We start from the raw sequence: 25,035 nt of genomic DNA, 5'->3' as shown, positions 1-25,035 counted from the left end.
CATGATTTCACCTGCTTCTCTTTCTCTACCTGTTGTCTCACCTGTTCTAAAGTGCAGTCTGAGGCTCTGACCCCCGTCGGGGCCTCGGTCTGTAGGTAAACACGCACCTCTGAAGGGCAGCACGCAGACATGACTACACTCCGATCCTGGGGTTGCATTTGCAGGATTAAAAACAAGTCGATCAAACAGTGGCTTGTCTCTGGTCTCCCACGCGCATGTGTGTGTGTGTGTGTGTGTGTGTTGTTGTTGTTGGGGGTCCAGCCTCTGTGGGTTTAAATTTTGATCTAATTTGATTTGAGATTAAGATTAGAAATGTGACCAATCTTGGCAACCTCGACGGTTCTGCTCGACTTTCCTCTCATTGTTCTACTTTGAAAAGTTGACTTTACCCCAGGAGCTTTTATTTTAACAGAAATCTGCAGCACTTTCAGCCTCCTTAATCTGGCCTGAGCTGTCTCCAAATCCCCCCATTACATTCTAAACACACATTTGCGTTCAGATGTCTCGTTTTTGGACCCTTTGTCTGAAAGTCTGACCCAAAGACTTAAACATCTGAAACAACTGGAGTAAAGTAAAATCCGTCCGTCCCCCCCACCCCTCCTAAGGCACAGCCTAACTACTTTAAACCGCATAAATCATTCATAAGGCGCTGTTCTTTCCTCTCACACGGCTCCCTTTTCTCCTCTCCTTCCTTTTGATCTTATCCTTGCGCCAGGAACCATCAATATTTGCTAAACGGTTCTCACAAAGCCTGACGTGCACTGACAGCAGCTCCCAGCCGAGGGAAAGCGAGGGATGGGAGGCGGTAATGAGATGCCCAGAGCGTCTCCCCCTGTGCGGGCAGCAGATGTAGCGGCGCACGGCCTCCCAGGGGACCCCTCCGTCCCCGGAATTTCATCAAGCCCGTGCCAGACCTCCTCCAGAGGAGAGAGCTGGGTGACCCACGTACTAAATCTTTACGGTGGATCGTAATGATCGGTTTGCTGACAGGCCCTCCCCCTTTTCACACATAGGTCGCACACGTCTTCCTGCTCAGTGTTTGCGGGGGATTAAAATAATCTATTCTCCCCCTGATTATTTATTATTTACCTGCCTCTCCCCCTTCTTCCGAAATGTCCAAATATTACGGCTTACACTCAGGAGTTTGACAGCCATCTGGACTCAAGGAGCTAAAAAAAGCCGAATAAATTAACGCGGCCAGCTTCATCAACACTTTAACTGCTTGCCAGAGGCCAATATATCAAGACTTTCTAGGATAATATCATTAGATCACATGAGCAGAGATGTGCGCGGGAACAGAAACCATCCAGACTTGTTGACGCGTCCACGTGTTGATGAAAAAAACAACGAATGCTTTGGCAAATGTGCGTCCTCCAACAACCCCTGCGAGCCGGAATAAGCCGCAGGCTCTTAGAAATGAACCGGACACACGTTTTGCATCCTGAGGTCCAGATTGCAGCAGGAATGAGAGGAATCCGCCCGCGTCGCCGTGTCACGCCGCGGCGCAGCTCCGTGCATGACATCATGGGTGATATAATGGCTCCCCAGGACCGCATTCGACTCTCACCTGCCCCCTTTAAATGACCCAGTCGGGGATAAGTAGCCCCAGCCCGCTTGGAACAGTGAAGGCTATTCATCGAATATTGATCAGCGATCGTGAGATCTCGCTGACTTGTAGACACGAGCTGCAATTTTCAGCCTGAGCAACTTCTGACGCCATTAATTGCCAAGTTGCTCAAGCGGGAGTTTTTTCTAATGCATGTATAAAACATGATATCAAAGCCAATTTATTGGATCCCTTTACATCATTTATATTTAAATTAATCCGAACCAAACCAGTCTGCGTAAAACGAAACCTTCTCCCATTACAAGCCGGTGTAGTAATATAGCCACGTGATTTTGGTACGGATGTGAAGATAACTTGGAAATATTAGAATTGCATGTTATAGGACATTTCTGATCACTTGGTCAAAGGTTATGGGAATATGGTCCCGGATCTGCGCCAAATGCGGTTCTGACATGGATGCCTCATCGAATCGATGGCGAACAGGTTAACTGACAGCCAGACAGAAAGAGACAGACAGACAGAGAGACAGAGAGAGAGAGAGGAGAGAGAGAGAGAGAGAGAGAGAGAGAGAGAGAGCAGGGGGTAGCGAGTGTGGGGGTGAGCGGAGGAGGGAGTTAGAGGCAGCAGAGAGGAGAGCATCAGGCGGACGCACAAGGTGCTCCTCGGCCGCCGCGTCAGCAGCAGCACGCCCCCCACCCGGAGTGGTCCGAAGTGTCCATGTGGACGTAAACAGTGTTTGTGCGCAGGGATGGATGTGATCACCGCTCAGTCGTTTCGGACCGCTGGAAACCTGAGAGGCTGTTTTACGCACACGTGCGAGCGCTCGCCGTGAGCCACTGGATGTCCGGAATAAACACCCCCGCGGAGAGACGTGTATTCCATGGATGTAGAGACCCAGTAGGTGTCCCGAGGAGTGGAGCATTTTTCTCACAGCCCACATGTCTTTTCCAAACTCACCGGGGTCTTCCGGAGATGAGAAGCCCAACCCCAGCGTCATCGACCTGGGGACAATCTTCGTAGATTCAGACATCATATTTGGATTTACCAGTCACCTGCTGAAGAGGAAAACCAAGGTAAGGCCACTCCAAAGGCACAGGAAATCAAACAATGACAAATTTAAACAGCGAGGTGACTGCTGCTGTGCGAGATCACCGCATCCTTCCAAGGGTCTCAAACTCAAACCTCGCTCATCCGTATTTTGCGTAACTGAACACTTTATATCAAGTTTACAGCAGGCAGCAGCTTCTTTTAGAGCAGTTTTCACGTTCCCGTAACTTTTGGTTTTATTATTTGGCGCAATGACGTCGATGCCCCCAATCTATACTAAAATGAAACAGATTCTCCTTCAAAGTATGACAAGAAGCATTCAACTATATAATCAATCAATCAATTATAAATCATAGATTATTCACGGGGATATTCTGGATTCATGATTTTAAAGAAATGCAGAGTCACAACCCAACATGTACCGGCAAATCAAGGGGTTATTCACGAACCCAAATTAATGACAAACTTTCAAATAATAAAAAAAACAATGAGAAAAAGCATTTTACCGCATGATACACCTCATACAACTTGATATAAAACGCATGAAAAAGAGAAACGCGTTTATTGAGCAGACGGTTTGATGGCTGAAGAAAAGAGCGAGTGTTTCAGACGGCAGCGCGTTTGTCCACAGTCGCTTACATCACCCGCATGAAATATTCAAAGTTTACTATTTAAATATTTAATCGAACCCCCGCCCTGCCCGTTTGTGGGGCTGCTGGTGCGCTCTTCGACCGGAGGATGGCGCCAGATACCAACAACACGGAGCCGACGCGGCGCGCACGGACGAGAGGAGCGGCAACAGTTGCTGCTGCGTCTTCAAGCAGAAACAGATGATGTTAAAGCAAATGGTCCCCACTGACTTCTCATTTCGGAACAAATATATATTCAGAACACTTTATTTTGCTACTTAAAAACATTTTTTTATCAAATATTTCATAAATGTGTACTTTTCTGGTAATCAAGTAGTATTCGAACACCAAACATACCTAATTATAGGTGGAAACCGTACAGAATGAATAGATTTAGCTGCATTTAATAAAGAAAAACCCACAAAATGCGGGTGCTTGGTGTTGAATGTTTGCCTACTACAGAGCAATTGACTAAATAAGGGGAACTTTGGCTGCGTTTCACAAATTGTGGCGAGCAAAGACCCGGAGAAAGTCTGTATCAAGGCAGAGGCCGTTCAGACCCAACACAGGAAAAGTTTTCTTCAGCCCTCCCATCGCGACAGTGATACCGCCTCCCGCGCACTGCTGCGCGCTCTCCTGGACCAAAACTCCCCTTTTATCAACCCATGGCACACTCAGCAGTCGCCTTCGGCCAGCGACCCAGTGCAGCCTGACAGGTGACCGCGGGGCTGGTTTTCACTAATGCTTATGGCTCTGCTGCGTTCTTTTGACCCGCGTGTTTCACCAAGACGTCCCGCTGAAGGTGTGATCTGGATCCGGGATAATGAGTTCGTTTGAGAACAATACTGAAGGAAGGGACCATGACAACCGTTTGTTCGCTGTAAGTGTCTCGACGCACGACTGTGCGCGTAAACAGACGGGTTACAGGTGTTCAGACAGGTGATCTGTGTCCAAACTGACCTACAGGATGCAGAGAGTTTGGCACACCCATGCGCTGAAGGTGTGTTCGATTGTCTGTTATTAACAAAATAAACATTAACCAGAGGCTTTCCTTATGTTGAAGGCGGAGGGATGCCCGGGCCGGGAGTCTCCCGCAACCCCGAGGAAAAGGCTGAACTCTGCGGAGGACGCATGGTGCGGCAGCCGACCTCCCCCTGAGGGCGCCGGGTCCGTTTCCATCACCGAGTCCGCCGAGAAGGGGGGCTTATGCCAGCAGTGCCAAAAGAAAGTCACAGAGCTGAAGAAGCAAGCCCTGGCTCTGGTAGACCAGAATTCTTTAAAGGTCGGTGGCATCTCTTTTTGGATAATTAAGAAAAGTAATTGTTATTGTACACCAATTCTTGACTGAAGGGGCGTCTCTGCCCTTCTACTATCAGCACCTGCCCTAAATCACTCCAGAAAAATCACTTTTCTGTGATTTTTAACTTTAAATCTCTCAGTGTCCCCCTGCAACCTTCACGTGTCACTGTAAATGCTTGTGGCCTTGCATGTGAAAATCTAAGCTTCTGAGACTTTGAAAGTGGCCCATTGTTTAGCTAAACAATGCTTATCTCTTTATTTTACTGCTGTGTGTGTGTGTGTGTGTGTGTGTGTGTGTGTGTGTGTGTGCGTGTGTGTGTGTGTGTCTGGGGGGGCGGGGGTTGAAGGAGTTGAAATGAGTGAGCGGCTCATACTGGAGACGGAGCAGGAAGTTAAGGTCCCAGTCGGCCTTCGCTGCACATTGAAAGTGTTCCTGTATGGCTGCTCCCACAATTCCCAGCGCAGTTAAATATAGGACCCACGACCACAGTTGTTGTGGCGTGGACGACCCCCCCCCCCACCCCAACTGATTATGTTCCTTTGTTGTCTCATATTAGAGAGGAAGAAAGCAGATTGGGTTTCAGCTCTTTTTAAGGTGCCCCCCCCCCAAGTTTCCATACTTGAACAGGTAGACGGGGACAAGGGGCTTTTTCTGAAGCACCTGGACTCCTTGTTTGAGAAGTCTGCATGTGTGGTCCCATCTTTGTCCCCAGCATATCAGATCTGTGTTCAGGTATCAGGTGAGTCCAGCCTGCAAACACATTAGGATGGCTTACCAACCCTGGCTGCCTTTATCTGCCATGGGAACTGACCCCCCCCCCACCCTCTGTAGACCTCTGTGGTCTTTTCCAGGTGCTGCGGGCTGCAGAAAGAGATAGATACCTTTGCAACCCCCCCAGCCACCCATTTTGGACTTGCTGATGGCTAAATTGGGCCCAAATTCTGGGGTGGTAAAGGGTGATGGCGGGGGTGCTCTGAGGTTATGGTGGAGCTTGTTGGAGTTCAGGGATAATAAAGCCATTGTCTTCTGGAGTGGAGACCACCTGTTTAGCCTCACTGGGTGGACGTAGTTATGGATGAGCGCTCCTAAATTGCTTCCTTCTAGGAGGAAATAAGGTTGTGTGTGTGTTGTGGGGAGGGGGGGGGCGCTCAGGTGGCCTTTGGCGCGTCTGTGATCGCATCTGCTTAGTTCTGGTTGGTGTTGTGTCTGCCGTTGCCATGGGAAAACCTGGAAGGGGAGAGACTGTTTCCACTGCCCACAAATGATTATTTTGGTGGGGAGGAAGTCGGCCTAGTCCCCAGACCCCCCCCCCCCCCCCCACCCTACACACACGTCTCCCTCCGTGCCCCCAGCCAGGCAGACGTATTGTTTGAATACAGTAGTAGCGAGCAAATGAAAACTCAAGGAAGGGGGTTTGGGTCGAGCACATTTGTTTTTACCCGGCGCTGCACACGAGGGGGAAAGTTCAGCGCCGACACACACAGAAGGCATCCAGACAGCTCTCGTGTTTTCCTGTTTGGGTCAGAAGGAAGCTGCTCATGCCGCTCCGTGTGAGACACACAGGCAAACCCAAACGCTGCTGCTGCTCGTGAGGAGCCGCACGGGTCCCAGTGTTTGCACAGAAACCCCCCCAGCCAGCATTAGGACACTCCAGATGACAAGTTCTTTATTTATGCCTCACATCCACTGGCAGCAATTAAATAGTTAGCATGCTTCCTGCCGGCCTGCTTCAGCTCAAGAGCCGCAGCGCGCAGCAGCACCGCTGTCTGTTTGACAGCTTTTGGAATCTGCTTATGTTCTGCACGGGCCAGGATTGCAGTTCCACATGTAAATTGCTTTTCTGTGTATGCTTTGTCATCGTCCCGTAGAGTTTGTAAAGTCTCTTTCACCACCGCCGAACAGTTATGTTCTTACCGTATCTGCCTGCGCTGACCAACTGGATCAGAGGTGCATAGTTTTTGCATTGTGATGGGAGAGACTGAGAACCGTGTGTGTTTTTCTGTGCATGTGTGTGTGTCAGTGCCATTAAACGCCTCATGAAAAAGTTTAGAGCGTGTCAGTGACAACAATAGGCGACTGGCTTTTGTGTGGGATCAGTAGCCTTGAGCCACTGTGGCCAGTAAGGACTGTAATTCCTCACCCGTGTCCAGGCTGCAGCAGCTCCAGACCCTCACTCAGGGTTCAGACAGGAGCTCCGTCACCTGATAGCTTTGTTTGAAAGGCCTGATCCCACTGATGTGTGCGGCCAAACCAAAGTGACTTACCCTGATGAAAAATGCAAAGAGCTGCTTCCAAACGGATGCTTTGTGCTTTTGCCGCACAGAAGACGAGATGATTGATGCCACTTCAATGGACACTATCCTCAGTATGAAGGGAACAGCGCAGCCTCAACCACAAATGGTTGATGATCGTTCCCTGAAAATAAAAGTGCGCTTTGACGCAGATTCGTTTGGATATGGTGTGATGAACTGACTGCTGCTCATCAACCCAGGAGCTTTCGAATTAGCCTTATTAGCCTCGGCCCTGAATCAGGTCCTTCAGGCCTGTGAGCTTTTACTCTGAGATGTTTGGTTCAGATAAGCTGAACTTTCCTGATCAGCCTTGAGAGTGAATGCAACCCGCGGGTGCAACTGCACTCAATTTAGGATCAAACGTAACATTTTAACGGACATCCAGCTGTAATTAGGCTACATTCTGGCGAGCGAGACCCTCTCATGGAGCCTCCCGCTCCACTGATACACGCGCACGCCTTCCAAGCCTGTTATTAATAGTTTTTCAGTGCGTCTGAATACAGCAAGAAGAATTAATTTTCTCTCGCACTTTTTCGTGGTAAACTCATAAATTATGGCACCCACAAGTCTCACAAATGACTCATTACGCATTCGTGCTTGATTTGCTTCCACTTTGTCCCTCGTTTGACCCGTGATCTACTTTCAGCGCAGCTTTTATTGGATCCGCGAACAGTAAGTGTTACAGATTTGTTTTTGTTCCTTGGAACAGTGAGCAAAGGGAATTAATCAGGCGTACATCATTCAACAAACGTTTCCTGCCTGTAGTCCTAATAACCTTGTTTTGCTGCCTGTTTTCCTCGTATGAGTCCAGTGACATCGTTGAATTCATTCAGGGTTGCAGTTAGTTTGGGGGGGGGGGTCACGGCTTCTTTGCCGACTGACTTTCTGTCAGTTCTCTATCATTAAGTTGGATTTGGGTTTCAGGGGCCCGACCTGGGCTGGAACAGACGTATGCAGCTTGGTTTTTTGCAGAGGTGGATGGACGGGTTAGGTGGGGAGAAAAACCCCTCTGGTTATTGAAACTGGAGCAAACTGGAGCAAACTGGAGCAAAACCAGAGCACGGGCCAAATGAGACCATTCACCTCTGAGCAACTGAGCCCCCGGGGTTCTTTGTGAAGTCTGTGCTGCGTTCCTGTGCGCCTGCTCAGCTCAACCTGTACACCAGCGAGCCCGCGAGGGGATGAGAGACGAGTGGGGAAAACGGAGAAGAGTCTGAGCCCCCCCCCCCCCCCCCCATCCTTGCTGCTGCACGCAGCGTGACTTCTGCTTTATAGCATGTGGCTGTATTAAACCGCAGAGCAATAATCTGGTGTCAAGTGGCGCGGAGACCACAAACATCAGTCACCCCGCTGCCGTGCGGCACTGTACCCACGAGCCCCGGCAGCACGCAGCTGTTCGCCGCCATTTCACCTTGTTTCCACAGCTTCGTTCATTGACTCTTTCAGCTGTCACATGACATCCATCACGTAAAGAGCTCTGCATTTGCATGCATTGTGTTCCACGCTCGGTGTTTGTGCTGGCCTTGACATGTGTCAAGCACCAGGAAGTGCAAAGATTAGGCCAGATATGCTCTATATAACTTTGGGTACATATTGTTTTGGTGTTAGTTCTAGAAGCCTCACGTGTGAAACTGTCATCCAAAATTATTAAATATGTCCGCCTGATAAAAGAAACTTTGAACCCACGGCTGACTTTGACTTGTGTTTCGCCCCTTCTTTGAAGATATGTTGAACTTATTTATTGCCACTCTGAAGCTGAGCATTAAAGTCACGCTGCTCCGGAGGTGAACAATGGCACACTGTTGTTATGAAGGGAAAGTAAAGGCCTTCTCATTCCCATTCACAAGACTCTCACAGTGGTTCCTGCTTCTTCATGGTCGTCGGACAAAAACCTTTATCCGAATTTGCCGGCAGCTCCCGGAATGAAGGCCACGTCTTTCTGAATCGCTTTACATCTTTAATTTGGCGAGCCGAGAGTGAATTTGACCCTGATTGTTGCCGCCTGCTCCGCCGCCTGCTGAGGCAAATTGCTACAAGGCAAAGTACGGGTAAAGGGTTGGGGATGCAGGGATGTGTGGGGCGGAGCTGATCTCCTGCATATGAAGGCCGTCGTCGATGCGTCCTCCAAGAGTGAGGAGCCCCCCCACCTGGAATATCAGACGCTCCCTACATCTGTGTTCCACAGGACAGATCTGCAGCTCAGATCAAACAGGGGCCGACCAGATCCCACACACGTGTGTGCAGCTGTCTTTGTTGAACATCCATTATTTGTGGACAGAATCTAAAATAAGCATGGTAATAAAACCAGTCTTAGGTCCCCAAGAGGAATCCTGTTCCCACTAGAGGCCAGAACGTGATGCTCACAGGCAACAAAATACATGCATGTGCACATGCACAATCCGCCTTGTGTGTATATACGTATGTATGCAGCTGCACGTTGCTGAAGCGTCCACAGAGAGCCATCCAGATGTTCTTGGACTTGTGTGTCAAGGTGAGAGCTGCTATTTAGAGCTGCTCGGCCTGGGTTGGGAGGTTGGAGGTGGCAAAAGTCTCTGTGACTGTCCAATGTCAGAACCATCCCAGAATCTTGGAGGCTTGTGCTTAAATGTCTCGTATAAAGTGACGCCAACTAACTCTTATATGACTTTGTAGTGTGGTTATTGCATTTAAAAGGCAACTATTGTCTATGGTGTGTCTTTATGTGTCCCATTGGGCTATGTAAAAGCAATTTAAGTCCCAGGGAATTCTATTTTTTTTACTTTTACCCTCTCTTAACACATCAAAACTCTTGTCCAGTGAATCCTCTCATCAAACTAAAGAACATATCACCCTCGAGTAGTTAATCTGTTTAAACCTGTAGGTATTAACAGACCTAAAGTTTGGACCATTTTTATTCCAAACATTACTGAGATTGTAGCGAAGGATTATTTGGCAGTTCCTCATTGTTGGCGCGTGTGAAGGGTCGTTTGTGTGCGGAACGCCGCTTGTCTGAATGGGTTTGCTGCTGTTTGCTGAAGGGTCATGTGTTACAATGAGCCAGAGTGAGCTGAAACAATGGCTGTGTGGTGGAGGCTGACAGGGCGATGTGTTTCAGCACAACACTGGGCTGCCAGCATGAAGACAGAGCCACAAAGGCAGAAATGTCAACGAGCAAAGAACACAAATGCAACACGAAGTGGAACCGCTGGGAATGGATCCGGCGGGTGGGGCCGGGTACACGCGCTTGTGTGTTTGCTGGACTCTCGGGGCTCCGATGGCGACGTTCCGTATGTTGGGGTGAAGTGAGACACGTTTGATCCAGACAGGCCGCGGCTCATTATTGAGTCTGAGTATTGGAAAAAACATTGTCGGGATGAATTTTCGAGGAGGTACAAAGCCGCCGAGGGCCGTGGAGTTGGAGGTAATCTCCAGCTGGCTCCATAAAATCTGCTCGATTGACAGCAGGCCTTGTGGTAGCAGACAAATCACCCGGCTTATGGCGATGTGCTGAAAGAAAACGCCAGCGCTGTGTGTCTTTGCCAAGATGGATTTACAGACAGCAAACTTTGGGCTGTTCGCCCCCCCTCCACCCCCCCGCTCACGGCAAACAGCGTGGTGTAGTGTTTAGGTTGGACTTGACATACACACGATGGTGTTTCCTTTATGTCTGGACTGAGCTCCGTGCGATGGTGGTAAACAACTGCTTTAGGAGATCTGGAAATGAATGAACTGAATGAATGGAACAAGCAATACGCAACTCATTCAAATTAGAAATACACAAAATTCATGACACATCAATTGAAAATTTTAGATTTTGGGCTCTTTTTTCCTCTTTCCTTTTTTTCCCAACAATCCAGCACATTACTTAGGCAACTAAATAAACACCTTTTTATAGTTCGCTGTAGTCTAAGTCTAAAATAGCATTGAATTATGCGTTTTAAACAAAAATCACACGACAATAAAGCGCCAAATCTAAGTCATTCCAATCACGGTTGGCTAGTTTATCTACCTTTGTTTTACAGGAAAAGTCATCGTTAGCTGAGTAATTTTGTAACAGTTCTGCTCCTCCAGAACCTTTGGCATCTGTTATGTTTAGTTTGGAGCTCCGGATTCCGTTTGATGGATTTTTAAAGCAAATACGTCCCAGAAGAGCCTCTCATTGAGCAGCTGCGCTAAAGTTTGCTCTGTTTTCTAGTTCCATATACAGCGTGTTTGGGTGACAGAATGCATGTGTGTGTGTGTGTGATTCCTTTTGTGTTTGTGCAATACAAGATGGATGTGATGGGTTGTGCTATGATTGGTAGATGGTTGCTTTAACTCCTCTCGCTTGCCCCCCCCCCACGGCACAAATGGGATATTCTTTATTGTCAGCAGCTCGTTCCGATACACAGAGTGCTCCATAAATCCCTCCGCGGCGTTAAAACGCCAGTCAAAGTTCACGCTGCTCATGTTCATTTCATGCATGAGCGTCCAGCGTGCGCTCGGACCGTCCCGGCGATGCGTGTGCACGTGCGTGCAAGTGCCAGCAGGAAAAGATAGAGATGAGTGGCGCTCCATCCTTTCCACTTTGCAGCAGGAGTCATCCATCTCTCTGAACCTAACTGCTGCCAATTTATGGCTGCATTATTACGGCTGGTGTTTTATCCTCATTTCCACATCCTGTCCCGGTGGAGGTCTGTTTAATGGAGAAGGTGACCAGCGGGGCCATTTTTCCACTCAGTGGGCGTAGTTTTAGGATTAGTAGGGCTCTTTCAGCCCTTTTCCAGTACTTTCAGTATGATTTCTAGCAGGACACTTCCGTGTTTAATTGCACTCCGCTGAGGCAGTTTAATTTTTGGACTCTGTTTCAGCGACTTGTTATTGGGTTAAATGCAGAATTTCAATTTTCCCTGTGCAAGAGTGTCCAGCACTTCAGTCTTCCACTGTGGACACAGACCTTTTTGTTTGATTTCTATAATGGGTTCTGTCCAGTTTCAGAATAATAGACGGGTGCCAGGACGTTTCCCCCCACTTGTTTGCTTTCCCAAAGGAAATACGGCTGCAGGATATTCCACAAAATGGCAGCAAATATTCTTCTAGGCGGTGAATAATCCTATGTGTTCAGTTTCTCTGTGAAAGTAGACAGGTCAGCCTCGGCAGTATGGATTTTTATACATTTTTATAGAGGATTTTTACGTGACAGAAATTGATCATCAGACAATGGTGGGTTTTTTTGTTATTGATGGGCGAGAGGCAGCGGATATTCGTCAGGGTTGCAGTGGTCTTACTGTCGAGGCACATTCAGACGTGCACGTAGCCCCCAGTGCTCAGAGTTTTCCCATAAGCGGCAGCTGAGATGAGAGGAGGGCAATGGTTCGCGCACAAGTTGCCTCACGGTTGATGAATGGGTTATTTTATTGCCGGAGTTGCTTTGGAAGTCGGCATCAAAGCGAAGAAAATCCCGGCCTTCAGTCGACCTTTGAAATATGTCTCGCTCAACGCATTCACGCTGAAGGTCACTGGGGTTGGGAGCGAAAATGAGGTAATTAATTTATATTCCAATCAACAACGGGGCGCTGCCAGGAGTCTTGATGCCATCTTGAGCTGCCCCCACAGGAGAGGGGAGTAAACCTTCATCTGCCCCTTTCCCAGCGAGCGGCTCCCATTAAGCGAGCCGTCCTTTACGCGTCCCCTCTTGTTACCGTCGCTCCGTTTTATGATGTCGCTCTCCCGGCTGAAGAGCTCTGGGCTGTTTTATCTCCTTCGCATGTGTTGGGCACTTAAAGTTAAACCTCTGTGTTTATGGGTCCCAGACTGCCTCTCCATCCTGTGCGTTTGCTTCTCAGTATCAGCGTTGCCCATAAAAGCCCAGCTACCCTCGGCGTTCTGGGAAATCACCATCGGACGTCGACCACCAACTAAGTGCCTCATTCTCATGCTGCCTATCAAAACGGCACGGAGTAAGCATGCGCTGATACGTGCTCACGTCTTCTGCGTAACCGAGCGCTGCTTGGTTTAATTTACATCTCCCCTACGGTGACCTTGCAGGGAGTTTTAGCCAATTTAGCATCTCTCTCTCTGAAGTCTAGAAACCAACATGAGGTCCCACCTATTGTTTACTATTCTAAATGTGTCCATCAGCTGGAATGCCTTTGAACGTGTCCGTGCGACACACAAGTGCTCCCCTGGTCCTGGTGCCCCCGTGAAAAGAAGGAAACGCATGTGGAGCACATCTGCAGCCGTTAGCCCGTCAGGCGTGGATGTTCTGTCCTCTGACCCTTTTGTTACATTCGGCAACCCCAAGCGGCTCCCTTGTGTCTGAAGCAAGTTCAGACAGCTGGGGGTCTGTGTGGTTTCATTCAGCCTCTGTGTTTCCCTTAAGACCTTAGTCAGCGACTTTGGGTGCATTCGTGAGCTCTGTGATGAATCATCAATCCCTTTCCTCCTTTCTCTCGTCTGATTTGCCATAAATGTTTATGATTGGTCTCTTTTCCATCTTTTTTCCACTGGTCTCCTGACCTCTCTGTGACCCAGACACGTGTGTTCGGGAGCATGCGCATTCAAAATGTGGCCTTCCCATCCGCAGGGGCATTCCTTCACCAACATGTAATTTCTGCTGTCACACGGTCATTACCACATCCATCTACCGAGACATTACCACCTCCTCCCTCCTCTGTCCATTCGCTGACCCCTCGTCCTCCCCTCTTCCCATGCTGGGCACTTATGTCTTCATCTTTTTTCTTTTTCTTTTTTTTTACAAACTAATGATTGTTTTAGCTGAAGCAGGAGACCAGGTTTGAAAGGGAATTCGCCCATCAACAATATCATCCAATCACATCTGATATCTAAAGAACTGAAATCTCCTGCATCGGCGAAAGTGAATCTTTGAGGAGAGTAAATATCAGGCAGATCTGAAGGACTGATTAGTTGGTTCTCCTAGAAGAGGTCAGATTGTAAAGTGGTTCCAGTGCTTGACAACCCCTACAGTAGCCACAGCACCATAGTGATGGGGGGGGTTCAGGCTCTGCACAATACTTAATTATCTCATAAACAAAGACTAGCGGGAGGATCAGAGGGGGCAATCAAAGTGACCTGTTCCTTTGAGCTTCTCTCAACATCAACAAAGCCTCTCTAATGGCCCCCGTCCTGTCACTGCATTTGTTGTGTCTCACCGCGGTGTGCTTCCTGTCCACATAAAAGGCTCGCATTCCGAAAAGAGCTTCGGAAAAAGGGCCTCGCACCTCCCTGGTCTGCGATGCCTCCTCTCCTGATGATGCCTCCCCTCCCCTCCTCTCCTCTCCTCTCCTCTCCCCTCCCCTCCCCTCCCCTCCCCTCCCCTCCCCTCCTCTCCTCCCCTCCCCCCCCTCCCCCTCCCTCTCCTCTCCTCTCCTCTCCTCCTCTCTCTCTCCTCTCCCTCTCCTCTCCTCTCCCCTCCCCTCCCTCGTCCCCTCTCCTCTCCTCTCCTCGCTCTCCTCCTCCCCTCCCCTCCCCTCCTCTTCCTCTCCTCCCCTCCCCTCCCCTCCCCTCCCCTCCCCGTCCCCTCCCTCTCCTCTCCTCTCCTCTCCTCTCCTCTCCTCTCCTCTCCTCTCCTCCTCCTCTCCTCTCCTCTCCTCTCCCCTCCCCTCCCCTCCCCTCCCCTCCCCTCCCCTCCTCTCCTCTCCTCTCTCCTCTCCTCTCCTCTCCTCTCCTCTCCTCTCTCTCCTCTCCTCTCCTCCCTCTCCCCCCTTCCCCTCTCCCCTCCCCTCCCCTCTCCCCTCCCCTCCCCTCTCTCTCCTCTCCTCTCCTCCTCTCCTCTCCTCTCCTCTCCTCTCCTCTCCCCTCTCCTCTCTTCCTCTCCTCTCCCTCCTCTCTCCCTCCCCTCCTCTCTCTCCTCTCCTCTCCTCTCCTCTCCTCTCCTCTCCTCTCCTCCCCTCCTCCTCCTCTCCTCTCCTCTCCTCTCCTCTCCTCTCTCTCCTCTCCTCTCCTCTCCTCTCCTCTCCTCTCCTCTCCTCTCCGTCTGCCACAGTAGGCATTGACATTGCTCCTCCACTCACCTTCACAGTGGATGTTTGCTTCCCCATGGCGACCGCAGCTTTCATCTCTGCTCTTTCAGCCTTGTGTCCGTGACTTTGGTGGTCTGTTTTATTGCGTTCCTTTATGCGACGCTGTGCCGGCGTGCTGCTGGAAGCCATGGGAGGAAATGTTTGACACACAGAAGCCTCTGCCAGGCTTTGGAGAGGCTTTTTCTGCTCTGGCATCACGTAGCCATGTGTGCGTCAGGCGTGATTAGCGCCTTTCGTGTTCGTGCTAGACTGTGTCTGTCTTTTTTTTCTCTCTTTCTAAAGTTTTCTGGATGCAGAAGCCTCTCAAACAACAGTCATCCGCTGCACAGCAGAAGGGAACAGCAGCAGGTCGGAGGCAATCTCTGCTTGTTTGTGCAACTATGTTATCATCTCCTGTTTCCTGTCAAAACAGGAAATGACAGGGGTGAAAATGGAGTGTAGGAAAGTGCTGCCTTGATGTCTGCTGGCTGGAGACCCGGCTCTGCCCGTCAGTGACCCTCCCGGCCAGGAAAAACAGACCCGTTCAGGGCGTAACCCACAGCGGGAGCCTGCATGGTGTTATTTTTATCACTTTCACAAAGCACAGGGATGCTTTTCCCAGCTGTTGACACAGGTCTGGGTCAGTTTTGTCTCCAAAACAGCGCTGGGGGAGAGAGAGAGAGAGAGCGAGACGTCCCATCTGGCCCTGTCCCGCTGGCAGGCAGCCCGACATGATTGCGCTCTCTGTTTAGGAAGGGAAATCCCTTTTGACATTTTGTTAATCATGAAAACGAGACACTCCTTCTCTCTGGATGATCCCTAGACCTCCATCACAATTCCTCGCACGTCAGGCCGGAGCTGCCGAGCGCTTTCATCCATCCATCACGTGTATTTGTTAATTTCTTAAACAGGAAGGCGAATGCAACACTGTGACAGACACCGTGAACGCTTTTTAATGGGACTAACCTGTGATCACATTCCAGTAGTCGTCGCCAGGTTAGTGCCGTGATGCGGCTTAATGAGAAGACAAGGGCAGCACTGCACAGCTGATTAGGGAGCCAGCTAATTATGGGGTGTTGAACAGCGATGAAACTCTCCTCTCTGTAAGACAGAGAGTCGCAGTGATGGAATTCCAGGGGTTTGAAGGCAGAGCTAAGTTTAGCACTTTATGGTGCCTGTTAATAGAAATAGCTGCACGCACAAGAGGGCTATTGTCAAATGGGGCTGTTTGCATTAAATAAATGTTTTGTCTGTGTTTTAAGAGCAATTTGCTTAACGACACTGGGTAAACCCGAAAGAGAAGACCATCGGACCCGAACATGAGCAGCAGTGATGCTTCTCTAACCCAGATTGAGATGTGTTTTTTTTCGCTCACTGACTGAGGGTCGATTTCATCAGCAGCGAAGTTGGGGTTCATTTGTCTCCCCTGACAGACCTTCGGGTGGTGCTCCAGCACTCTGGCAGGAAGCCGGGGCCACGCTGACCTCCATGAGCTGGACAATTAGCTACCCTTTGACCCTGAAGTCCCAGAGTCCGGCCCCGAGCCTGTATCGAGCGGACCTCTGCATCCACACACGCACTTTACACCCAAATGTGTGTTTTCAGATTTAAATGAGTGCATGTACTGTACCATGTTATTCAGACTGACAGGATCTAATAGCTTCCACTGGAGCTTTACGCTCCTCAAATCCTTCCCCCATAGCAACATTCAGAACACATTAGTGTACATCCATCATCCGCAGACTAAACTAGTCATCCCTCTGTGACTATTGTTATTTAACTGCTCTTAACAATGTGGATGTTGCGCCTTTGTTTATCACTCCTGGTTTATATTTAAATCTTGTCAGATCCAAACATACAGGGTAAAAGTCAAAGAAAAGCTCAGCTTTAAAGCCACTAAGGATTGTCCATTCACGGCCTAGTCTGCCTGTGTCCATGTATTTTTTTACACGAGGAAGACAAAGCAGCCTAACCAGCCCTCGCCGTCTCATTTGCATAACAAGTGGAGCGATGTGTTTTGATTTCTGTTGCAGGCCACGGGGCCGTTCGTGGGGCGTCATTGTTGCTCCAAGAAAGTGATAAAATGTGCACGTGAAAACATTTTGATAAGCCCGGCTGCATGTGAATGGAAATCCTTCGGTTTCAGTAAGTGGATTAGTGTGCAGTATTCTCCAGAGATTCCGACTACTTCCTTATCTGCCCGATGTTCGACTGAATGTGTCTAGACGTCTCAATTAGCAAGAATAAAAAAGATAATGGCTAGCGCTTATCTTAGTAGGTTTTTTTTCCTGCCAGTACACCCACCAGCTGTCAATACCCAGTACTTATAAACAAAAAACAGTATTAATACATCAGGTCCTGCCTGAAAGGCACATGTTGATGCTTAAATATGTATTATTAGTAATAATTGTGTCCTCTGCAAAGTCATTGGCATGGTAATGACATCTTTGATGACAAATTACCACCCCCCCCTCTCTTTCTGTCATGCATGGAGACGAGGATGTCGCTCCAGAACTACTCTGCTATGCGCGGCGCCGCCGCCGCCACCATTGTTCTGCTGATACGCTGCGCCTTTTTTTGAGACACAAAGCATGTCGCTCCCTGAGATAATGCACCGGGAAGCAGACTGGGATGCGGCCACTCTGCGTAGCTCCATCTGGCTCAGAAAGTCTTGCGTCTTGCTTTACGAACGCCGAGAAGGATGCACAATGGGGGCTAACCTTTAGCTTGTTCCACAGCCGCGGAGACTTTGTGATGCTAATGAGCTAACCTGTTGCTCACGTGTGCCGCTTGGTGAAAATGAGATATCTGCTGAGTGAAAAAAGAGGATCCACGCTCCAAATATTAACCACTTACGGAGTCATTATGGGATTCTCCCGCTCGTCACCCCCGATACAGGAGGACAGAAACTCCAGCAGCAAAACCCTGAATATTCATCCACGTGGCAGCTTGCCAGCATAATGGCCGTGCCGTCCATTCCAAGGGAAAAGTGGAGAGAATAATTGTTGTAGGACACTCAACATTTCACCTTGTCATCGTTTTTATCCTGCCCTACTTCAGCCGCTGTGCAGCTCCACGTTTCTGCAAATGCTTTCTGCATGCTAATATGTGACATCCATATGTTTGTGCGCACGTTGCTGCTTGACATGACCGAATATTCATGATCTGAAAATCGCCAGCTTAGACAGCGGTTCATTTTCTCTCTAAATAAACAGTGGGGATAAGCCATTCCTCTGTCTCCTGGTCCAAACCAAGAGCTCTCCAGAGAATGCAGCTCTCGTGGGCCGACAATTGAGACAGAAGATATGCTGAAAAGAGGTTGGAGTTACAAGTGAAGTAGTGCTTTGGGCTGATGGAATACCACTGTGGAAGCTCAGCGAACCACCGAGTGTGTTTGAGCTCTAGCACACAAATCAATCTCTCAGCGAGCTCTCAGTCACACGCCTGATCCGTTATTCCTCACTCTTCCGAATCAGTCGAAAACTTTAGCGGTGAAGCGGCGGAGCGGGAGGGACGGAGCGATGCTGCAGAAGGAGCGGAGGAAGAACAAAGCCTGTCTGAAGGGGACTTCTTTTCTTTATGCACGTGAACAAACAGGAACCAGGTGATGAACTGACTGGGGGCACGAGGGGGGCATTGATGGATGGGCGGGGCTTGAGAAGACGGCCACATGAGGGGGGGAACACACGTCCACACAACGCTTGCTTTAGCCAGCCTTTCACGTTCACAACATGTACATGAATGTATCACAAGCATCCAGGCCGTGACAAACCGGCGGAGCGTACGGCGAGGTGACGCGTCATTACATGGAGTCATTAGTGGCTGCAGGGTGGTTCGGTAAACACACTCGAGGGACGGGATCAGACGTCATCTATGTATAACCCCGGGGTCAGCAGGACAGAGGCTCCTATTTTATGTCTGGCGACAGCTGTTTTTATGCCTGACAGGAGCCATCAGCTGCAACTGTACCGCCACCCGCTTGTATCCAAGTATTCCAAAATGGTCACAATGGAATTTGTCGTCAATCTCGATTCCGGCGACAGATTTGCCCGACCCCTCTGATCGCGTGTGTCGCTGAGGGACTCCGGCCAGGCGGGGGCCGTCATGTGCTGACGGGGGGGGGGAGGCTATTTGCATTTCCCCTCATCAGCTCACTAACAGTTCAGGGAAGGGAGGGAGGGTTGAAAACCAGGGCCAAACTGACATCTGTCTCCGTGAGCTCCACATGAGCAGATGCCTGATGCTGGGAGACATGGCTGTTTATCCCTGGGAATGCTGAGGCACGCAATAGACGGGCCTTCCTAAACAAGGTAATGATCTGTTTGATCTGAAAATGCGGATGTTTGTTCGTCATAATGGGGTGTTGACTCCATATGCACGCAGTCGGCGTGAGATAGCTGCAGAAATGACTGATAAGTTCACCAATGGATTCCAGTTAAAAGGGAATTACTCAGCTATTTTTGTGTTAAACTTCCATTTAGTTTGGATGTGCCAAAAAACAACAACCCTGGAATCACAGGAGATTCTGAGGAACAGGACTGAATCATTTCATCAGGACTGACCCTAGAAAAGCAGACACGTCAGTTCTTTTTCACACTGGCGCGGAGCATAAATGACTTCATTACTACCTTAATGTGTGTTTTCGTCTGACGCGGCACTATTAGATAATGACAGCGCGCTTGTGTTGCTGCAGATTTTGCACTGTTTGGGGGAAAAGTCTTCTTACAGTTATGTTAAAACTTGTCAAGTCGGCAAACAGTCGCAAAACATCTGCGTGATGCGATGTTGGCGAGCCGTAGGGTTGGGGTTGGGGTTTGTCTGTGTCCAACCAAAGGCTTTCCCACAGAGTCAATCGCATGCTAGTGTGACATCCTGAGTCATTGTCTCCTCCGCCTCGAAGCAGCCAGTGGTTAAATTTGATGGTCTTCTCCTGCACTAAAGGCTCCACCTGATATCTATTCAGGAACTCGGGCCTTCCAGCTCTGCTGCTTCGGGGAAGCTGAGGCGGTTCAGCTAGCTTGGAAATCCGGGGAGAAAGGTGGAGATGGAAGGGAGAGCTGAAAAAGAGCAGAGACCAGAGAGGGATTTCACCACTGGAGGTGTTGCTTTTATCCTGAGAATGTAATCTGCCTTAATGCCCTGTCCACCCGGGGCTAGCCCAGCAGCTGTGCTCGTTTTCCTCCACCTCGGCTGCTACCGAGCCCGGCTACCTGTGGGAAAAAGGAGCTCCCACATCTCCTCTTGTCCTCGCCCCCGTACCCGGACTGCTTATTGGGTGGCCAATCCTTTTGAAATGTTGCGTGTTGGGGGTCGACTTCATTTCAGGCGTCTCCAGAGGCAGGAGAAGGGAAAGTCAGTAGTGAAGGGGTCGTTCGAGTCAGCAGCCGCTGTGTGGTCCAGATTTTACAAGAAATGCAGTCATAGGAAGTACTTAAGAACTGTGATGTGTAAACAGAACTGGTGCAGGTCCAGTGAAGAGAGACATAAAGTGTGGCGCTGACAGCAGAGTGTGTCCATAACAATAAAGTAGCGATGCGGAGAGAGAAGGAAGGAAAGGAAAAATCTGAGTCAACGGTTGAATCAACGTGTACTTTCAGAGTACCGATCATTGAGGCTCATGTGAGAAGCCTGCAAGTAAACTGCAGCTTCCAGAATGGCACCGATTTTTTTGAATTTTAGAAACTCTTTTCAGATTTGACACGCCGCCAGCTCCACAACAATGATTTTTTTTTTTTTTTTTTTTGCATCACGGTGGGCGCACATTGATTTGATTTTGCTTTGATTTTCGCTCTCTGCCATTGCTATGGGCGGTCATAGGGAGCTTTTATGTCTGCAATACCGTTTTGGCTCAACTGGGATAGAAAATAGAGTTTCCCAGTGTATTTTACTTTCAATGGAGCGCGCCTAAATGTCTCCGCTACGACTCATGCTTCTCAAATGGCAATAACCTCGCTGTTATTTAAGGTTAAGGCCGTTTGCATGACCTGCCACTCCACATTACATGCAAATGTTGGACGCAGTGAGAATGTTGAAGGTCTTGCGAGACAGAAATCATGCATGGCCACCACCATCGCTGTCCCCTCATCCATAAGTAGTTATGGTTGAGGCTGTTTCTATCAGCCTCCGGGCTGTGGGTGATAACACTCTCCATCATCCCAGCAAGACAGTCGGTTAGTTGGCCAGCCCGTTCCTGCTGCTGCCGGCCTGGTTTTCATCACGGTTAGTGTGAGGGATAGAGACAAACAGAAGTCTATAAGGGCCTTGAAGGGCTCATTCCACAGGCAGGCCTTTATCTCCTCTGAGTGCTCGGCCGGCCTCCTTTCCATAATAAGGCCATAGCATCTGACTGCATTTGTCCCCAGAGTTGAATAAAGATCACCTCTGACAGGCAGTAAACCAACACAATTGGCCCACAAGCCTGGAGGTGAGGGCCAGAGCCCCCCCCCCTTCCCCGGCCCGCCTCCTCCCACCTCGCTGTCCTCATATCATTACCCAACTGTCTGTAGAGAAATTCTGGTGTGAAAACCAAAACCATCTAGCACTTGTGCCAAACAATGGAAGTCAAAGCCCTTAACAGCCCCCCACCCCTGGCAGGAGCCCTTGGAGCCTTTGGACAATTCTGCACATTCTTGCCTGAAGCCGTGCTAATCCTCACACCCACTTGTTGGTGTCAGTAATCAAACTTATAAAGGAGAAGCTAAAAATGGCTCAGGGTTTGAGTGTGCTCCTCATTGATGCAGAGACTCTCTCCCACTGGCAGCTGGAACATCTGACTGTCTTAAAGAGACGCTTGTACTGTAAATAAGGCGCCAGGTGTGACAGATGTGTGAAAAATTCTACTTCCACTTTTGATGCCCTCCCCTCCATCTCTTACGTGCCATATAAAGATGGATTCTGTGGCCTTCGGGGCTTTCACGGCCATATCACTCTCCTCCACACCTCCGACATCATCATCTTCCTCATCATCGGCGCCATCAACCTCATAAGCCTCATGGCCATGACCTTTTATTCACTCTGCCGGGCGTAAAGCTTACAGACAGCTTTACAGGAGAGAGCCTGCTCTCTAACCTCCGGAATCCTGGCTGAATAGCAGATGGGCTCAGCTTTGTGTGTCTTTTTATTAGCTCCCTTAAATCAACACTTAACAATGCATGGCGAGAGAGAAATTGATTTCCTTCATCTACCAGCACCCCGAGGTGGGTAAAGGGTGGTCTGAGGGTAAGGGGTTAGGGGTGATGGAAGGGCGGAGTCGACTGCTTATGACTCCGTCTCAATTTCCTGTCTAGGAAGCCTGTGCATGACGGCAGAGCAGCCTGTGAAAATAGCAGCCGGTAATGTTTTACTTACTTGTCTCCTATTTCATTTTGGCAGACCGTTTCGTCTTCATTCATGCAAACGGCCGTGTCCTTTACGTAAATGTCACGTCTGAGCGGAGATTGTTCGTGTGTCTGGACACCAGCGGGATTACATATCATGTCTGGATGCTTTATGATGCTATCATATTTATATTATAATCTTCTTACATTTTAATCCCTTCCTCATCGGGAAACACTGCGACATTCACTCGATATCTGGCTGCACTCGATCTGCTATTAGCTGGACGCCAGTTTCTTATTCCCCACAAGACTTATGGGATTTTGTACATCCGGTGTTGTGAGTTCTACCTCTGGTTTCTGTGGCAGTAAAACATCAACTAGAACCAGTCAGTCAGCATCAGCCCAGATGATATGGAGGTTATGTCTGCTCAGCTGGGTGCTCCATCCATCCATCCATCCATCCATCCACCATCCATCCATCCATCCGTCCGTCTGTCCATCCATCCATCCATGCATCCATCCGTCCATCCATGCATCCATCCATCCATCCATCCATCCGTCCATCCATCCATCCATCCATCCATCCATCCATCCATCCATCCATCCATCCGTCCATCCGTCCATCCGTCTATCCATCCATCCACCATCCATCCGTCCATCCGTCTATCCATCCATCCATCATCCATCCATCCATCCATCCATCCATCCATCCATCCATCCATCCATCCATCCATCCATCCATCCGTCCCTCTTTATGTGACCACACTTAAATCTGTGTCCTCCTGCAGAGAAAGGTCATCTAAAAGTCTTGGTATGGATCTGCTTTCCCTGGGAGGAGGCTTGGGTTCCCTCACCCCTCTGTCTGCGGTCTGCGACTCTGTCAGTATTTAGTGCCACTGTATTAGAGACGAGGATTGCCCCCCCCCCTCCCTCCAGCTTCTCTTCTCCTGATCACCTCTGAGATTCCACAGAGCAAAGGCCTCATAAACATTTATGTATGGGCTGTGGGCTCATGTCTTAGGCCACAGCTCTGCCGGGCAGCAGGGCTGCGCCCCTTTACACTCCTTAAGAGACTGCTCTCCCTGTTAGTGTTTGTGTGTTTGGATGAGTGTTTATTCCCCAAAAACAAAGAGTAAGCTACGTTCCACCCTGGCTATCAGGGATTTGAATAGCTAACATATACTGTAGCTCTGCATGTCCCCGTCTTACTGGAGGACGTATTTATTTTCACATTTGGTGGCTTATCATATGTTTCCATGCTGGGGCACTTGTATGTAAATGTATAGAGTATCTTCAGCTGTTGTTTTCCTTTGTCCACCCCCACCCCAAGCAGAGATGGACACCCTGGTGAGATACAAACTAGAGACAAAGTGAAAGGACAAAACTCAGCTGGACACCATCACTGAAAGCAGGGATAGGCTGAGATCTCAGCTATCACTTTTATAAAGCGCTACAAAATAAATAGATGTCGCATTTTTTAAAGTGCCCCCTCTTGTTTGCTTTGGTTTTTAAAGCATACAAGGATCCTGAGCTCTTGGTTGCACAGAGGAAAAGCACGCCAGCATAAACAATAGTTTCATGAAAAAGGAAGTGGAACTAATTAAGGCACGGGCCCCAGAGGGCTTTGAGGAACCACACGGCTATAGGAGCCAGCAAATGTGAAAATCGACCAGGAAATTATTTCAAAAGAACAAATTGTGTGATCTGCTCGAAGGCATGCGCTGAAATGTGTATGCGAGGAATTAAATTCTCTCTTTTGTGTGTTATCTTTACAGGACCCAGGATATGCGACCTTCCTGTTCGAGCAGCTCCAAAGACCCGCGAGCCACGAAGCCGGCGTCAGCAGCTGCCACGTGTGCTCCACGCCGCTCCATCAACTGCGGCAGGAGGCCTTGCAGGGGCTCCACGCTCCCATGCTCACCTTTAACTCAGACATGCCAGCTTCCTCCGCCACATCCTACTTACCACAGCCCGGCAGGTTCGCTCTGTCGTCCTCCAGCATCAAACCACTGCCCAGAGGCCCGCCATCTGTCAACTCTCTGCTGCCACTGGGAGAGAGACACAGGGCGCCAGGGGTGCCGCAGAGCACCACGATCTCTTCAGCGTCCAAGACCAGCGTCCAGGTGACTGTGGCAGGAGGGCAGCTCAGTGGGTCTCTGGGCTCTGTCACCATTCAGGCGCAGCAGTACCTAGAGGGCATGTGGAGCATCTCCAGGGTCAACACTCTGATCCCCCAGTCTAAACCGGTACGCAGGTTTTCCTTTTAAAATGGTGCAACAGTCGGGGGAAGATGAATTCTGTCGTTCTCTAAAACACATGAGATTCTTTCTCCAGAATTTCCCTCCAAAAACAGAGAGTCAGTACTTCTCGTTCATTCTTGTTCCGTGGCAAATGTTACATTTTGAGAGGGGAGAAGCCCCGCAGAGAATTAGACTGTCAGATCACTGCAGCCGTGCTGACCTCTCATTCCGCAGTAGTCCTGGAGCCCACGGGGAGCTCACAGTTCAAAGGTCATCACAACACCTATCTACCGACCTCCTTCTCAAGAGCATTTGGCATGACCACCCATCAGCCAGCCCATAACTCTTCACATGTTGGATAATCACTGTGTCTCCGGTCTCTATTTCCAGAGTTTGGCTCTTGCCATCATGTGACACATAGTGTTTTTATCTCTGGTTTTAAGTCATCAGTCTTATTTTCCAGTAAAAATGTGTTTTTCCTGGTGATTTGTGCTTTCTGCTGGCTGCTGTGACAGAAGATGCTCCTTTTACCGGTGAGCCTCTGCGGTGGTGGCGGGGACATCTGCTTTCAAGCGTCATTTACAAACCGCCGTGACATTCTTCACCGCGGGCTCAGTGTGCCGACCAAACAGCATGTGCTAACAATCAACTGCTCCCTGCACTTTA

General features: G+C 49.4%; 1 protein-coding gene across 4 annotated transcripts in view; it reads left to right on the top strand.

Moving 5' to 3' along the window:
- The first annotated feature begins 2,259 nt into the window (after nucleotides 1-2,259).
- The window catches only part of kif26ab (kinesin family member 26Ab), a 55,151-nt gene continuing 32,375 nt past the window's right edge, over nucleotides 2,260-25,035 (top strand). For 2 of the 4 annotated variants that reach the window (XM_057059082.1, XM_057059081.1), the window contains exons 1-3: nucleotides 2,260-2,640; nucleotides 4,307-4,525; nucleotides 23,905-24,375. In XM_057059082.1, coding sequence (XP_056915062.1) covers nucleotides 2,506-2,640; nucleotides 4,307-4,525; nucleotides 23,905-24,375 — 825 coding nt within the window. In that variant the 5' untranslated portion in view covers nucleotides 2,260-2,505. Of the gene's footprint in view, nucleotides 2,641-3,829; nucleotides 4,124-4,306; nucleotides 4,526-23,904; nucleotides 24,376-25,035 lie in introns of those variants that run through there. The other 2 variants (XM_057059083.1, XM_057059084.1) reach the window with 2 other exon arrangements.

Source organism: Takifugu flavidus, chromosome 16 (genome assembly GCF_003711565.1).
Source record: "Takifugu flavidus isolate HTHZ2018 chromosome 16, ASM371156v2, whole genome shotgun sequence".
Classification (NCBI taxonomy): Eukaryota; Metazoa; Chordata; class Actinopteri; order Tetraodontiformes; family Tetraodontidae; genus Takifugu; species Takifugu flavidus.
The sequence above is the reverse complement of the archived record's forward strand: the minus strand, read 5'-3'. Positions and strand labels throughout refer to the sequence as shown.